The sequence below is a fragment of the Grampus griseus genome (assembly GCF_964374135.1).
Source record: "Grampus griseus genome assembly, chromosome: 12".
Lineage (NCBI taxonomy): Eukaryota > Metazoa > Chordata > Mammalia > Artiodactyla > Delphinidae > Grampus > Grampus griseus.
In genome coordinates, this window is record NC_139006.1 from 11,258,758 (window position 1) to 11,276,882 (window position 18,125).

An 18,125-nucleotide genomic window follows, 5' to 3' on the forward strand; every position below is an offset into this window, starting at 1 on the left:
CTTAGTCTATGAGAATCGAGTCCAAGGCCACCAACCAGGTGGTGTGGACGGAGCTGGGTTTCCAGCTCTCTGTCTGCAGCTCACGCGTGTGTCCCCCAGGCGGCCCCCTTCTGTGGAAGAACCAGCAGTATGGAGAAATCTCCTAAGTGAGACTGCCTGGGTTCACACTTACTCACAGTGTGACCCTGGGTGATGGTGGTCTGACTTCTCTGAATGCCAATGTCCTAGTTACAGACTGATGATTATGGTAAAAGTACCTGCTTTATGCGGTCTTTGTGACCTTTAGAGAAAATCCATGAAAAGCACTTAAAACAGTGTTCTATTTCAATTATTATTATTATTATGAATAAATCGAACAGAAGTGCCTCTCCTCTTTTGGGCCAAGCTAGTTAAAGCCTTCTCCATTTTTTTCTGTCATTCTTCCTGCTGTGATTAGTGTGTGTGTGTGAACCGTAAACTTCAGTGTAAATTGAGTATTTGGAGGGTAAATTATAGGATTAAAATGCACAAGTGGATCTTGCAGCAAAGAGGAGAATTCTTTTATGTTGTGAATCATCCCTTCTAAATGTAATTCAATTCACACTTTCAGATCCTGGTGCACCACCTTGCTTAATGTGGACTTCCCTGTAACAGTCCCTATTTGAGGAAGCTGCTATGTGACTCATTACTGTTCTTTCTCTGCCCCTGACCTAGTGAGTTGGAGAGGCACTGATTGGGTTTCAGCTTTTGCCCGGCAGCTTTTTTTTTTTTTTCATAGAATTTTTGTGTCGATGCAGTTTTCATCTTTCTGACTGCCAGATTAAGGCGGGGGCGGGGTGGGGCAGGATGGTGTCTCATTTGTTTGTAATGCACAGGTATGGCCACAAGAGGGCGGAAGTACTCCATAATATTGCCTTAGAATCGCCATTCTTTGCTATCTAAAACTCTTATTTTAATAATAGTAATAATAATAATAAATGTAAAATGTTGGTTACCAATAAGTGCTATAATGTGAAGGCTGTTTTTTTTTAGATGCGTAAATATAGAAGTTTGACCAATTTCCAGGTGTGTCCATATTGTGGTGTATAGGGACACACTGCTTCGGGGAAGGGAGGGATGGTTGCTGGCGGTGGTGAAGGGACAGCTGACCAACACAGTTATAGCCGGCAATCCTACCTTTCCTCCAGCCCATCTCTTCAGCGGTGTCCCTTTCCCCACTCTATGCTGTACTCCACTTCGTCTTAGATTGCAAAGTCTTGCCCTATCGGGCTCAGACCCAAATCCCGTTTGATTGACAGCACTGAACCACCTACAGGGTTCCAGCCCCCCTTTCCCCTTAGGGTTCCTGAACCCCCAATCTGAGCCCTAGAATGTGTGGCTGGGAAAGAGAGAAGAAAAGGGAAAGGAGACCAGCCATCAGGAGACTTGGGCTGTCCAGTTTTCTCTGCTCTTATTAGTTCACCCTGGATTTGGGACAAATCATTGCAGTCCAAGCCGGGCAGGAGGCATGGAAGGCCTTCCAAGATGAGTAAATTGGAGCCCTGCCTATAAGGAGTTCAAAAACTGCATGGGGAGACAGGTAATTAACAGCCACCATTTACAGAGCTCCGACTATGTGCTAAGCATACCTGCGACCTTACAGAGCACATGAGCTTAAGATTCCCACTTTTCAGGTGAGTAAAGTGAGGCTCAGAGAGGTTAAGTGATTTGCCCGGGATCATCTAGCTAATGAGTGGCAAAGCTGAGATTCAAACGCAGGCCTGTCTGACCGGAGTGAGGAGACCCAACCGTTATGCTAAGCCGACATCCACGGAGAGCCTGGCCTTCCTCTAGGTACCACTAGAGGGCGACATGGAGGCCTCCCCTCGGGGCGCTTCCGGTCTGTTTACCCTCCTTCTCTCTTCCCTCCGCTAGGAGATCACCCCGGGCCAGCTGAGTCTGGAGGACCTCTTGGAGATGACGGACGAGCAGGTGTGTGAGACCGTGGAGAAATACGGGGCCAACCGGGAGGAGTGTGCCCGCCTCAATGCCTCCCTCTCCTGCCTACGGAACGTCCACATGTCAGGTGAGCAGCCCCAGGGGGATGGAAACGCGTCCGCGACGTGTGCCGCCATTCCTCCGGGTTCCTGTGCCCGCACCTGCAGGCCGGGATGAGGCAGAGCCGGCTCTGGATGGTGCGTACCTCTCATGAGCAGAGGAAAGAGGGGCCTGGAATTTGGAGCCAGAAGAAGTGGTCAGGGCAGCTACTCTTGCCCAAGGGAGACCTTCTGAGGTGGTAGGGCATGGGCTTCTGGATAATTAGGGTCCATATATGGAAATATTGGGCGTGAGTGAAAGACTAGGGTCTTTTTTTTGCTCCGCAGCATGTGGGATCCTCCCGGACCAGGGCTTTGTGTCCCCTGCATCTTCAGGTGGACTCCCAACCACTGCACCACCAGGGAAGTCCCTAGGGTCTTTTTACCTTATACATTGGGAAGTGCCTTTGTATTTTGGCTCAGCATCTAACTTCTTATTTTTCTTTTTCCATAAATAATATACATTCATTGTAAAATAAATTAGAAAATAGATTAAAAAAAAAACCAACCCAAGTCCCCACCCTCTACTGTTATCATTTTGGTATAATTTTTGGTATAATTCTTCCTGACAAATGGGTATGTGTATAGTTTCTCTAAACAATAAATGATAAAACCATGAAGCTGGGATTATCCATACATATTATTTTGAAACCTGCTTTTTTCACCTAACAAAATAACCTCTGATTTGTTTTTATCAGTTTGAGGTCCAACATTGTAATCTTTCTTTGCTATTTTTCATTAATTTCTCAAATACCTGTTTTCCCTGATTATCAGGACACCAAACATCATTCTGATTGAGGTTTCCTGCTTTCCTCTAGCCTCATGATTTTTCCACTATCTCTGGGGCCTTTTCAGTCCTAAGCGATCAGCTCTGCAAACAGCCAAAGAAAAGCTTACTGGTCCACCTGCATGGTTGTTTCAGTTCCCACCACAAGGAGTCACTGTTGAGCACTAGTCTGGCACTGATAAAGTCAGGTGGCTGTTCATCTATAGGTGCCCTAGCTGGATTCAACATGCAACGTTCAACGAGTATTTGTGGAGTGATTATGTGTGCCAGCAGGGCTGGGCATACGGAAGTGGACAAAAAAGAACATGTTTGAAACAGGTCATTGGCCCAGCTCCCCCATGCACGCCCTTTTGGATTCTTTCTTGCTAGCAGACTCTAATGATGGCTACGATCATCATCAAATAGCCCTGAATTGAGGGCTCTTCTGTCATTGAAGCATGTTTGGTAGCATTCCTGGCCTCTACCAGTAGAGGTAACGCTAGATACCAGTAGCGCCCCTGCCTCATCCCTGTCATGACAAACAGAAATGTCTCCAGATGTTTCTAAATGTTCCAGGGAGGGTGCAGAATTACCCCTGGTTGACTAGCTATAAAGGTCATGTTATTCTTCACTCTAGTACAATGCTATTGACTCACCTAATATTCACATAGTTAAAAAAGGCCGCTCAGTCACTCAGTGCAGACAAAACCTGCTTCAGGGGGACTTCTTCTCTCTACCTACTGTGAGAAGCAGCTGGGAATTTTCTCACCTTTAAAAAATTGCACTGAACTACAATGTTATATCATAAACACCTTCCTTTGTCAATAAGTGTATTTCCTGCTCATTTTTAACGCCTGAAATCTGCCACCATTTATTCCACCGGCCTCCTATTTCTAGAAATGTAGGTTGTATCCATTTTTTTTCCTGTTATAAGCATTGCTGCAGTGAACAACTTTGAGTGTTAACTTTGGGTACATCCTTGGCGATCCCTGTAGTGTGAATTCATAGGAGTGGAGTTCCTGCAGCAAAGTGTTTACATATTTTAAGACTTCTGGTGAATGTCGCCATATGGCTTTCCAAAAATTCGTACCAATTTATGCCTCTCCCTCCCACCGCCCCCCACAATGCATGAGAGTGAGCATTTGAGGTTAGGTTCTTTTTTTTGTTTGTATGTTTGTTTTTTTAAACATCTTTACTGGAGTATGATTGCTTTACAATGCTGTGTTAGTTTCTGCTTTATAACAAAGTGAATCAGCTATACATATACATATATCCCCATATCCCCTCCCTCTTGCATCTCCCTCCCTCCCTCCCTATCCCACCCCTCTAGGTGGTCACAAAGCACCGAGTTGATCTCCCTGTGCTATGTGGCTGCTTCCCACTAGCTATCTATTTTACATTTGGTAGTGTATATATGTCCATGCCACTCTCTCACTTCATCCCAGCTTACCCTTCCCCCTCCCCGTGTCCTCAAGTCCATTCTCTACGTCTGTGTCCTTTATTCCTGTCCTGCCCCAGGTTCTTCAGAACCTTTTTTTTTTTTTTTTAGATTCCATATATATGTGTTAGCATACGGTATTTGTTTCTCTCTTTCAGGCTCACTTCACTCTGTATGACAGACTCTAGGTCCATCCGTGAGATTAGGTTCTTAATTGCTTTTCAGAGTTAATATCTTCTCTTCAGAGTTGCGCTACTGAGTTTGGAAAAGTTCTTATAAATGAGCTGGACCTCAGTTCTTCCTGAGAGAGGGGTTTATGTCACCTCTCCGTGGGCTGGGCCATCATCCTTTGTAACATTCTGGGCTTGGTGAGACCTTGAGAGGGCCTCTAATTGGGTATTTTTCAAAAATTTTTTAATCAAGATACACAGTAACAAATATGATTTATATTGCAACCCTGTACACACACACACATACACAAATACACATGCATGTACACATTCACATATACAACTAAAAGGAGTTTCATGAAACAATACTCATTCTTACTATACATGATATTTTATACACTTTTTTCTATTTTATTCCATGTCATTTGCCGAATGCTGGTGATGACCCATCACGTTGATTTCACAGCCCACTTTTGAACTGTGAGCCATGGTTTGCAAAAAACACTGACATAATCAATCCTCCCGCCACCACCAACCCTTCCTAGGCAGCTGAGATTTCTTTGACGATGTCCTACCTCTGATGCCACCCTTTGAGCCACTGGGACCTTGAAAGCAGTGACCAAGGGCTGTGCTCATGCCCAGATTCCTCCAGCGCCAGGGTCAGCCTGGAGAGAACCTCAACTCAGTAAAGCACTATCCACTCAGCTCTGAGTCTCCTTAACATCGTACTCTACTTCTGTCTTTCCTCAATGTTATGGTGCCACTCTTCACATTTTAAGTTTAATTTAAACTTTTTTAAGGAGTGTTTTTTTTTTTTTAATGGATACCTCTCTTCCTTAGTAGCCTTAAAGCTGCAAGAGGGCAGGGATCATACCTGTTTTTATACACCATTTTGTTCCCAGCTACATATCTAGCCCATAGGAGGGACTCAATAAATATCTCTGAATCAATACACCTTCCCGCTCATGTAGCCCAGGAAAACTCCCCAGTGCCTTAGAACAGTCTTTCTTATGGATTGCAAAGCACCTCAGGATCTGGTTCCCATTTGGAAGCCCACTGTTCACATTTCCCCCGCAAGCCCTAAATATCCAATTAATCTATTAGTTACTTAGGGTTTCCTAGATCAGACATGGATTTTGCCTCTTGGTACTCACCCCTCTGCCTAGAATTCCCTTCCCCTTTGTCCTCCTGGTGAATCCCTGTTTATTCTCAGGCCCAACTCCTGCCTCGAAGCCTCTGCACTTTGTTGAATGAAAAGTTTTGTGGGAAAGCCGCCTGACATGCTTGCTACTGATCTCCACCAGGGGGAAGCAGTGAGCCACCCTCAAAGGATTCTTGCTTTAAATTCTCTTCGTTCAAAAATTATCATTGGTGGGCTTCCCTGGTGGCGCAGTGGTTGAGAGTCCGCCTGCCGATGCAGGGCACATGGGTTCGTGCCCCGGTCCGGGAAGATCCCACATGCCGCGGAGCGGCTGGGCCCGTGAGCCATGGCCGCTGAGCCTGCGCGTCCGGAGCCTGTGCTCCGCAACGGGAGAGGCCACAACAGTGAGAGGCCTGTGTACTGCAAAAAAAAAAAAAAAAAATTATCATTGGTTTCTTGAAGCTTCGAACTATCTTGGGAGCTGGCTGGTTCCTGTCATTTCCTGCCCTTCACCTTAACCAAAAATGTTATCCTAAACTAGAGAAAAAAATAAGTGTCTTTCGCACTAGACTCTCGTTTCTTGAGAGTCTTACCATATTCAGCTTGGTATTCCCAGCTCTCAGGCAGAAAGCTGGAGTCTCCTACAGTGATAAAATCAGATATTTAAAATTCTGGTGTGTAGTGGGGACTCAATGCACGTTTGTTGAGGGACTGAAAGAATACAAGTTGTGATGAGAAACTCGTATGGAAACCAAACATGTGGAGACAAGGAAGCTTTATGTCTGGCCAGGAATGTGTGTAATCCCAGTCTCTCTCTTTCTTAGAGCAGAGGGGCAGCTTGGTTTTAGAGTTGTTAACTCTAATCTTAGTTATCCTCCTCGGGTTTTGGGGCTATCCTTATTTCCCAGTGCCCAAGGAACCCCAAAGATAGGAAAGCTTAACCCTTTCATCTCTTCTCACATCTTGTTAGGTCAGCCTTAGCCGGACACCAAAGAATGTGCGATCATTCCTTCAACAAGCTCCAGGGACCCCGAAGCCAGGATATCCCAACCATTCCTTATCACATCAGCTATGGCCTGAAACCACAAACATTCATCCACTCATTTAACAAAGTTTATCGAATGCCTACAGTATGCCAGACACTGTTCTAATCTCTGAAAATGTGTGCTTAGATGTCTGTCCTTATGGAGTTTACATTCTAGTGGGGAAGACAGGCAATAAATTATATCATAATAAGCATGTACATTAGAAAGTGTGTTAGAATAAGCGCTGTGGAGCACTTCAAGGCTGGAGACCTCAGGTAGGAAGACCACGGGCTCCCTTCCTGACCCTTCCTTTGCTGGGTCACAGCTGCCCTGTCAGAGGAGAGCCTGGTGGGGGCGTGGCTCAGGTATCAGAGCGCTGTTGCCGGGACTGTCTCTTTTCTGATGTTTGCTCTTTCTCTCTATGCTGTTTCTTGGCTTTTTGATTATTTTTAGCCTACTAATGTGTGGTCATTTGTATCTTCACTTTCCGAAGGAAAAACCCAGGTTCAACGTAATGGAAGACCCTGCTTTTCTCCCTCCCTCTCTCCCACCCCTCCCTCCTGTACACATGTATCAAGCACTCACTGCACATCTGGTACTGTACTGGGTTCCAGGGCCTGATGACTTTCTTGGGGCTTCAGGGTAGAGCTGAGACCAAGAGGAGGAAGGGGGAGGTCTCCTAATGACCGGGGGGTGGTGGGAGCACATCAAAGTGCATTGCTTCCGCAAGGGAGCTCGGAGCATCCCAGGCGTGGAGAGACCAGTGTGGCTGCCCCACTGGGAATGCTGGGCAGAGAGGTGGGAGCTGGCGTCAGACAGGGGGCAGGGCCAGCCGCCACGGTGGGCCATGGCCCAGAGCTTGCATGGCAGGGTTTTGAGTAGAAGATGCCTGGATTACTTGTCCAGTTTTCAAACAAACACCCTGGCTGCAGAGTGGGTGGGTGGCTTGGAGTGAGATGCCAGGAAGCGTAAGAGGAGCCCAGGGTGCCACTGGCAGACAGGTGTCCCGGGAGCTTGCTTTGTTGAGCCCCCCTCCAGCTCCTCCTTTTGAGTTTCGGGGGTGGGTGGAGGGGCAGGGAACTGGCAGCCAGGAGGAAAATAGGTTGCAGAGTGGCCCCGAAATAGGACAGCCTCAGATGCTCTCTGGTATCTCCTCAGTTTGGGTATTGAATGAAGCCCACCAGAACCCCGCCTTCCACTCTAGCCTTCCTTCCACAGGAACAAAGAGTAGGAACCGTCTTGATTGCCCTATTGTTCCAGTTGCTTCTAACTTCGGGAGGGCTGGGCTGGGTGGCGGCGGAAGAGCCGCCGTGTCTGGTGTGTTCCAGCACCACGTCCTCCCCCGTTCTCCAGCGTCCTGTTCTGTGGGTTCTCAGGAATCCCTTACACAGCGAGACTCCGCGTTAGGACTCCTGATTGCAAGCGACAGAAACCCTTCTGCAGACACAGCTCATTCATTCACTATAAATTTCGATTGAACAGCCTTTGTTTCAGTCTCGGTGGGGGACTAGGGACACAGTGGCGGGCAAGGCCAGCCAGCTCCTGTGGACCTTGTGTTCCAGACCCGAGCTGTCCAATATGGCGGCCACTAGACTCCTGTGGTGAATTAAACTTATGTTCATTGAAGTGAAATAAAATTAAGATTTCACTTCTTCCATGGCACGAGCCCCACTTCAAGTGATCTACAGCCACCTGTGTCTAGTGGCTACCCTATTGGCACAGCACGGTTCTAGGTCGTTTCCATCAGCACAGAAAGTTCTGTTGGACAGCACTTTTCTAGAATATGTCGAGAGAAACAATCCACAAGAGAAATAACAAACGGTGATCAGTTTTATGTGTAGAATTAAAATAGGGTGATAACGATGGTGGCTAGGTGGCCAGCTTTGATGGGGTGGCCACAGAGGGAGGGTCAGTCAGAGCTCTACCAGAGAAGCAGAACCGGTAGAATGAATATATTAAGAGATTCATTGCAAGGATGTGGTTAATGTGATTGTGGTGACTGGCTGGGTAGGTCTGAAATCCGTGAGGTAGGCGGTCAGGAAGGGTGGGCTGGAACGATTGGGCATGAGCTGAAGTTGCTGTCCATGGGCAGAGTTTCCTTTTCTTCAGGGAAGCCTTAGTTTTGCTCTTAGCGCCTTTCAGTGGATTGAGTCAGCCCTTCCAGATTATCGAGGGTAATCTCCCTTACTTACAGCCAACTGACTGTGGACTTTAATCACATCTACAAAATACCTTCACAGCAGGAATATAAATTAATAATTGCTTGAATTACTGGGGACTGTGCCTTAGCCACGTTGACATATTGAACTGACCATGACAGTAGGCCTCTCTGGGGAGGTGACATTTAAACTAAACCTTGAATGACAAGAAGATACAGATATGAGAAGACGGGGGGAAGAACATTTTGAGCAGAAGAAACAGGTCATCAAATCTCGAAAGCACTGTTAAGAAGCGGAAAGAAGACCCACGTGGCTGAACCGCGGGGCGTGTTCGGATAACCCGTTCCTATGTAACAATCTACTCCACAATTTAATGGCTCAAAACAGCGCCTACATTGGTATCTTTCATGATTCCCTGGTTGGCTGGGCTCGGCTGGGCGGTTCTTTGGTTGCGTGTGCTACGGGCTTGACTGGGCTGGAACATTCAAGATGGTACACGTGCGTGGATGGCAGTTGACACTGCTTGTTGGATGGGAGTTCAACCTGGGCTGTTTATGGGGCACCCACATGTTGCGCGTGGCTTGGGCTTCTTATGTTGGAGTGAGCATTCCAAGAGGCAGGAATTGGAAGCCACCAGTTGCCTTAGAAGCTGGTCCTGGAACAGGTACAGTATTGCTTTTGCTGGTGACTCTATCAGTGAGGGATCAGTCAGGGAGCAGAACAACTTGAGGGTAATGGAAAAAGAACTTATCATCGGAGCGCAGACCTTATACAACGCTAGGAGGAGCTGGGGAAGTAACAGTTTGAAAGGACCAACTGGAGGTTCAGAGCAAAGTCTCTAACCTGCCCTGATAAGGGAAGCCAGCCTGGGTTGTTGGGAACTTCTGGAAGCAGCATGTCCAGTTGTTGCAGGAGGACCATGAAGAGGGGCTGGTGTAGATGCCAGTGGAAGGTTATTGGTTCTTTGGAGCTATCGCCTCTGTGAGTTTGTAGGAAGTGTCTGGTGGTGGACCTGAGGTCACTGTTGGTCACCAGGGTCCCCGTCAGGAAGGAAAGTTGGCCGTGGAGCAGGGAAGATGGAGGATGAGCTCCATCGTCCACACCTGCCGCCTGCTGCCCTTGCCACCCTTCAGAGCAAGATGGCTGCTGCTTCACTTTCTCTGCCCTGATCTGGTACATGTTCACTTTTGGCCAACTCTGACCTGAAACCACAGAGAACAGGATTCCGGAAACGTGGTACCAGCCTAGCCAAGTCGACAATAGGCTAGTACAGTGCAGGGAGCGGGGGTGGCAGGGAGAAGGTGCAGGTGGAGATGCGGGCGGGGACCAGCTCCTGGGGAGCCTCGGAGCCATGGCAGGAAAAGCAGAATGGGAGGCTGTTGGAGGGGGTTTAAGAAGGGAATCGTCTTGATTTGATTTCACTTCACTCATAAGGGAGAGATGGATGGAGCTGGCTTTAGGCAAAGGTCAATCCATCAGTGAGTCTCTCTCCCTCCTCCTTCATCTTAGTTCTGCTTCCCTTGGGGTCAGCCTCAACCCTCCCTATCTGGTTAACTCTGCCTCACTTTCCTCATCTGCAAAATGGGCATGCTGATAATATTTTCCTCATGGCATGGTTGCAAAAAAAGAGTTAATATAAACACTTAGCCTGATGTCTGGCAAATCAAGTGCTTAATATATGATAGCTATGATTATCCTTATTTATTTATTTATTTATTTATTTATGGCTGTGTTGGGGCTTCGTTGCTGCGCGCGGGCTTTCTCTAGTTGCAGCGAGCGGGGGCTACTCTTCATTGCGGTGCGCGGGCTTCTCATTGCGGTGGCTTCTTTTGTCGTGGAGCACGGGCTCTAGGCACGTGGGCTACAGTAGTTGTGGCACGCATGCCCAGAGTTGTGGCTCGCGGGCTCTAGAGCGCAGGCTCAGTAGTTGTGGCACACAGGCTTAGTTGCTCCACAGCATGTGGGATCTTCCCAGACCAGGGCTCGAACCCGTGTCCCCTGCAGGCGGATTCCTACCCACTGCGCCAACAGGGAAGCCCCATCCTTATTATTCTTTTAAGTCAGCTTCCTCCTGCACACTGCCCCCCACCTCACCCCAGCCCTTCCCTCCCAAGCTGAATCTGCAACAGTGTATTTTCCCCACAAGCCTCTGGCTGCTCCCTGGGACACAGGACATCCCCCCCGCCACCCCCCACCCCACACACCAGCCTTTATCTTACAGCCCCGGAAGCAGAGCCCCAGGTCAGCACCCAGTCCAGGGCTTAAGCTGCCCTTCCCGATACAGCCTCTATTTCTGCTTTCTTGCAGGCCACATTCTGGCCCCTCTGTCGAGCCCACCTGCCGCTTCACACAGCCAGCTCTGGCTTTTGTGGAACCGCCACACACACACACCCCGCCCCCCGTCCCGCCCCAATGAGAACAAAGAGAACGTGGCTCCCCGCTGTCATCTCTGATCAGCACCGTGGTTGCACCCAGCAGGTGCTGAGCAGAATTGGGCACAAAACTGACACTGAACTCGTACTATATGGTCTGCAGGGGCTGAACTGTTTGAGGATTGTGGGTTCCATGTGCACTACACCCGATGAGCCAAGTCAGACCCAGGCGGACTGTTACAGCTTAGAATCAGATCCCAGCTCCTTCTCCCAGGCTCCTGATGTCTCCACACCCAGCTACCCTGACCTTCCTGCTTTTCCTTGAAAGGCCTGCCTCAGGGCCTTTGCACGGGTCCTTCTTTCTGCCTGGAATGTGCTGCTCCGATCTTCCTCTGGCTGGTTCCTTATCATTTTGATCTCAGCTCAAATGAGACCTTCTCCTGATCCCACCTTCATCTCAGTCACTCACTCATTTCTTCATGGTCCCTGTCACAAATACAATGATTTCATTTTAAATATTTGTTTCTCTACCCCTTCTCACTAGAACAGTGGTTCTCAGAGACCTGGATGTGCATCAGAATCCTCCAGAGGGCTCCACTCCCAGAGTTCCCATTTCAACCGGTCCAGGTCAGCACCTAGGAATTGCATTTTTAACAAGTTCCCAGGTGATGCTTCTGCTCCTGGCATGGGGACTACATTTTGAGAGCCACTGTGCCGGAATTGTCCCAGGGCCTGGCTCAGAACTAGAGTGTAAAGAGTAGTTATTGAATGATTGAATGAGTGGTGGTCCATGATAATGGTAAGAGCACATACTGAGTTCTTACCGGGCCAAGGGCTGGCCTGGGTAACTGACATGCAGCGCTGGCTTATTTAATCCTTTCAACAACCTCACGAGGTCCATGTGATTATTATTTTCTATTTTCTGGTTAGAAAACTGAAGCTCAGAGTCACAAAGCAACTAAGTACCAGAGGCAGGGTTTGAACCTGGGTCCATCTGACTCCTGTCGAGCCGAGGCTCCCTCATTAGAGAGAGGTGGGGGGAGTTCCCTGGCGGTCCGGTGGTTAGGACTCCGCACTCTCACTGCCGAGAACCCGGGTTCAATCCCTGGTCAGGGAACTAAGATCCCACAAGCTGTGTGGCACAGCCAAAATAAATAAATAAATAAAAATAAAAAACCAGAGAGAGAGAGAGAGAGAGAGAGAGAGGTGGGGACAGCTTTCCCCTTAACTCTGGGAGGTCCATCTATCTCCGCTGAAGTGGTTGTCCTATGGGGGTGTTGCAGGGATGTAGCAGCTTAAAAGAGAGCTTGAGATAAAAAGAAATTACTTAAAGCCTGGATGTAACTACCAAGCAACAGCAATATCACCTGTTGACAGAGCACCTTCTGTTGTAGGAAGTACCTGCATACAGATGACCCCATTTGATCCTCACAACCCTGTAAGTGGTGGGCAGATGAGTACACATTTCACAGGTGAGAAAACTGAGGCCAAAAGAAGGTCACTTTGACCCTCCCACAGTCCCACAGAGTTGGAATTGGAACTGCAATGTCCCATTCCTGATTCTCAGCGCAGATCCCTTTCTGCCGTATGCTGTTGGGGGATGATGGTGGTGGCCATGTTTCCCCTCCACATGGGATCCTCGAACTAGAGAGCCGGGAGCTGCCCCAAGCTGGGTGTGGCTGGGAAATCTCAGAAGCCCCTTGATCTGCTTCTGAGTCCAGGGAGGCTCTTCCTTCTCCTGGCAGGGTTGAGTCTTTCTTGGTGACTGTTTCTGCCCTTCTCAGCTGTGGTCCTAAGAGAGAATGGGAGGCGTCCTTGGCCATATGAATGTGTTTGAAAAGTTCAGTAAATGTGCAGGGGGGAAGCAGGAAGGGCAGGGAGGATGGAGAAAAATGTTATTACCTTGTATTGTTATTTGAACCAAGTTATTTCCCCTCCCCCTAAAATGTCCCAACATTGTGACACTGCATTGCTGGAAACTACGAGAGTGGTCCAGTTCATAATAGTCACACTTTTCACTCAGTTTTTTTTTTTTTTTTGCATCGTTTACTTATTTTCCTGATTACTGACTTACAATCTTATATGAGAAGTATCCAGTCTATTGTTTGGGGAAGGAAAAAAAAAAGGCTTTGTTTTGACCATAATTTGCCTGCTAGTTAGTATTTTAAAGTTGGATCCATAGGAAGGAAAAGTCTGGAAGGAAATACACTTGGATATTTATCATAGTTGTTTTTGGAGTAAGGTGACGTTATTTCTGTTTTGCTTATCTGCACTTTCTATCTTTCTGGGCAAGGAACAAGCAATGATGTAATTTAAACAAACAAACAAAAAATTAGAAGGAAAAAAATCTTCCATGAGCCCAATTTGCTTACCTTTTTCTGTACCCACCCCTTTTGTTATTTCTATGATTTCCTCATTGATTAACCCCCTTCTTTGCACCTGTTCAAAAGGGCAAACTTCCTGCTGCATCTTCCTGAAGTTAAATTCCCTGTGGCTCAGACAATTCTTGACGATGCTCTAAAATGCAACTTAAATGCCACCACTGCTGGGAAGGCTGCCTAGATTGCCCCTGCTCCACTCTTGTGTTATTCATCCTGCAGTTCTCTTGTAGTTGTTCTGATATATAAATCTCCCATATCAGATAAGAAATTCCTGGATAGCAGGAGCCATCACAAAAATAACAATTAATTATTAAAAGTATGCTCTGTATCAGGTACTGTTCTAAGCTGATTTTAAGGGTAACTTCACTCAGTCTTCAGAACTTGCCCATGAGATAGGAACTGTTGTAGTCCCCAGTTTTCAGATAAGAGAACTAAGGTGCAGGGAGGTGAGCCTAGTGACCCAAGGTCACGTGCAGTGAATTGTAGGGTGCCAGGATTTGAGCTCGGGCTGACCACACACTCTTGTTTTTTTTTTTTTCCTTCTTTTGTTTTCTATAGAGTACTTAGCACAGTAGCGGAAGTATCATTGAGGGGGAGGTTGAAGCATTTCTAGATTTGCCCCAGGAGCGAGAAGTGAGAAATAGAGAGTAGTTTCTGTCTATATCACTGGTTGGCTTGTGTGGTGGAGATAACAAACAGATAATGAGAGAGAATTCTCTCTAAATCAGGGGTCAGTGAAGTATAGCCCACTGGCCAAATTCGGCCCTCTGCCTGCTTTTGAAAATAAAGTTTTATTGGAACACCGCCATACCCATTTGTTGACATTGTGAAATAAAATTCACATTTAATGGCAAGACAAGAAAAATTTAAATATAAAAAATTAAAGATAACATTCCTTTTTGATCTTGTTAAGAGGCCACGATGACGCTTAGATGTGGATTGTGTTCACTGTCAACAGTATGTCATTTAACGTACAGCCCTCTGTCTCAAACACTTATATAACTGTACCTTGACTTCTAATGGGAATAACAGTTCTTGGAGCTTTCCAAGATGCCATTCCTGTGTTATAATCCTCAATTTGGCTCGAATAAAATTTTCTATTTCTTTCTTAGATCGATGGATTAATTTTTTGTTGACAACGTATTATATTGTCTATGGCTGTTTTCACATGGCAACAGCAGAACGGAGACCGTATGGCCCAGAAAGCCTAAAATATTTACTACCTGGCTTTATACAGAAAAAGTTTGGCTGACCCTTGTTGTAAAAGACCAAGCAAGAAATACTGAGTATTGGCTAAAACAAATACACAGATGCTCTAAGGCAGGAGAGATCTCAGTCTGATGTTAAGAAGAACTTCCTCTGGGAGGAGGGAAATAAGTACACGATGAGACTGGGGGACATTGACAGTGGAGAGCTCTTCGATGAGGGTGAATTACTATTTGCACAGTGGTACAGCATTACCTGGAGCTGCCCTTTATTGAGCACCTACTACACTAAATCCTCAGGGGAAGAAAGTAAAGGCAGGGAGGATGGACAGGCCCCAGAGAGATTAAGTAACTTGCTCGGGGTCACACAGCTGCTACAGGGTAGAGCCTGCCCTCAAACCCATGCCGGACTCACTAGAAACGCGCGCTTTCTAGTGTTTCTTGCAGTGTCCCATGTACCGACTTTTCTTGTCCGTTTCCCACCAGACTGTGAGTTTTTTGGGGGATGGGGATCACATCTCATTATCTCTTGAGTGCTGCCTGGATGGTGCCCCCGGAGAGTCACTCTCATTTAAGGGGATCTGTGGTTCTCCTTGGGGAACGTGTCACACCATCCCAATAGGATCCTGAATTCGGGGGTGCCTGCACTTCAGGTCTCCCTGCTGCCTCCACTCCTACTTGGAAAAGGAAACCCGAAATGCCTCCCTTCCGCCAGTGACACAGACCTGTTGATGTGTCCCACCCCCCACCTCAGCCCTGTCCTTGGGAACAGAGGTCGGTTTAGCCCCATCATCTGATCATCTTCTTACTTTAGCGCTTTTGTTTTTCCCTTCTCCGTCTGGTACTTTGTGGAGGACAAGTGAGGTGAACAAGCTTTGTAATCGGATACCAGGACACCCTGGGTGATGGTGACAGATTGTTTTTCAAGCTCTAACTTCTAAAGACCTTCTGCCTTCATTGTCATGGAAGACGGAGGGACTGAGTGGCAGGCTGTATTTTTGCTCTAAACCCTAGGCTCCTTGCTGGTAAAAGTTGGGGTCAAATAGCTGGTTGGCTGCAAACACTTGGATGCTTTTTACTCCCAGTATTTATTGCCTTGGACGCCATCTGACCGGGGCCTCTATGTGATGATTCTTGACGACCACCAGGGGGCGCTGCCTGATAATCTTCCTTTAGCTGAGACGCCAAAGAATTTGCTGAAGTGCCACAGAAAGAAATGATCCACATTAAGGTGCAAACTGGAAGGAAGCTCGGTCTAATCACCTCAACTTTCAAATAGGGAAAAAGGAGTTCCTGAGAGGAGAAGGGCTTGACCCATCTACAATGTAGGCCGAATTCCCTGTTATAGAGAGAGCATCCGGGCAGGCTGAGAAGCAGGGGGAACTTGTCTCTTTTCCTGGCTGGCCTTACATGAGCTGCACAGCCTCGGAGCAGCTCCTGGTTCCTGCCTGCCTCCAGTCTGCTCAGATGGGGGTCTAGCTGTCACAGCACTCATGTCACTGAAGCTCTTACCTCCGTCTGCCTGCTACACCGAGAAACCAGTTAAGAGAAGATGATGATCTGTAAAGGAGGAAGCTTGAAACGTAGCCTTCAAATAATGACTAGTGGAGACGCAAAAGGAGCTCGGAAGGGACAGTGGCTTCATTCCCTTGGGAGACGTCTGGAAGAGCATGGGGCCAGACATGGGGTAACTCCAGCCGCATGGGGGCCTCCTGGAGGCTGTCAACAGGATGGCTGTGAGAAGCAGCAGGACGTGCTTTGATTGAAATCACTGTCTTGGCCTTTGCCACGTGCCCAGTATTGGGGCACAGAGATAAAAAAGACATAGGCTACAGTTGGCAAGGGGCTGAGCTCCTGGGTTCTTCTTGCAGCCGGCCCGGCCAGTTTGTGGCACAGTTGGGAGGGGGTGTGAGTTCTGAGACCGGCATGTGCATCCTGGCTGGGCCACTGGACTGTAGGGAAGCTGGTTCAGCCCCTTCCCTGTCAGAGCCTCTGCCTTTGAAACAGGCATGAAAGTGCCTGGCCGTCTCACGGTTGAGGCACGGAGCAGATGAGATGATGTATGTCCGCCGCGTCGGGCTACCTCTGCTACCTGAGCAGAGCCGCGCTTTGGTCCTTTTGGCTGGAGTGAACTGAGAATCAGATGAACCAAGTGAATGGGCCAAGCCAAAGGCCTCTCTCTCTGCTCCCCAGTTCTGCCTCCAGCCTGCTTCTCGAAGGCAGACTCCTCCAGAGCGGAACGGTCCGAGGGCCCCAGAGCTGGTAAAGCCCACTCCCCAATGGGCGTGGGCAGCCGAGGGTCATGCCAGAACTTCGGTGAAGCCCCCAAGTTTGCCAGAGCTACTGCCCCATGGATGGGGGATGGGCAGTGCAGCCCTCTTATGATTTTTAACAACTCATCACAGCCTTCCTTTAATACATTTGACAGGTTGGAAAAGTTTCCATCATCTTCTATAGAACCGTAGGACTATATTTATTTCCCCAAAGGGAGCAAGATTCTGGACTAAAGGGCTTTTCGGCAGGGTGTCCGTCGGTTTCCACGGGGTCCTTCCTCACTGTGGACTGTCTCCGGGTACGGGGTGGGGGTGATGTGCTTAAAAACAATGATCATCGTTAATCCCATCGGATGTCAGGGTCACCACATCTCAGGCCCCAGGCAGGAGGTCTTCTTGGGCTCCTCAATGATAGCATGTAAAGGGCAGCTCAGGATTTCTCCGCCTTGGCACTGTTGACGCCTCCGGCTGGATGATTCTTTGTGATCGGGCTGTCCTGTGCATTGTAGGCTGTTTAGCAGCATCCTGCTATACCAGTAGCCTTGATGCCAGCAGCATCCGTCCCCCACCCCCGCCTCCACCGTGAAATCAAAACTGCCTCCAGGCATCCTCAGGTGTGCCCGGTGGAGAACCACTGTCTGGACTTCTCCAAGGCGCTGCAGGCTTCGCCCAGCTGATGATGCGCCTGCTCGGACGGTGATGATGAGCATGACAACGATGATGACAAGTGAAGTATTCCGAGGCCAGACGGAAGCCAGGAAGGTTTGTGAAGACCGAGGGTCTATAAAAGCACAGAAACCCGTAACTGAGTTGGACTTGGGCTTATCATGCCCAGAGTGTCGTTTTCCCAGGGATCTTTAGTCAAATTCTCAAGGAACCAGATGAAAGCTAGGAGCCTTGATGTACCATCCTCCCTCCAGCACAGACACACACAGACACACGCACGCGCACGCACACGCACGCACGCAGGCGTGCGCTCACTCTCACATGCATAATTCTTCCCTCTCTCCCCAGGGACCTAGTTAAAACTTCCATCACTTTTGCAGGTAAACAGCTCTCCATGCCCTGACCTCTTCAGCCGGGAGAGCCTGGACCAGCCACGTGGCCTCCCTGAGCCTGGGGACAGGACGGACGGGCAATA

At 48.2% G+C, this 18,125-nt stretch overlaps 1 protein-coding gene across 1 annotated transcript in view; it reads left to right on the forward strand.

Moving 5' to 3' along the window:
• The window catches only part of KSR2 (kinase suppressor of ras 2), a gene marked incomplete at both ends in the record, with an annotated part of 397,529 nt that overhangs the window by 79,050 nt on the left and 300,354 nt on the right, over positions 1–18,125 (forward strand). Inside the window, one exon of the mRNA XM_082668163.1 lies at positions 1,894–2,044. Coding sequence (XP_082524289.1) covers positions 1,894–2,044 — 151 coding nt within the window. The remainder of the gene's footprint in view (positions 1–1,893; positions 2,045–18,125) is intronic.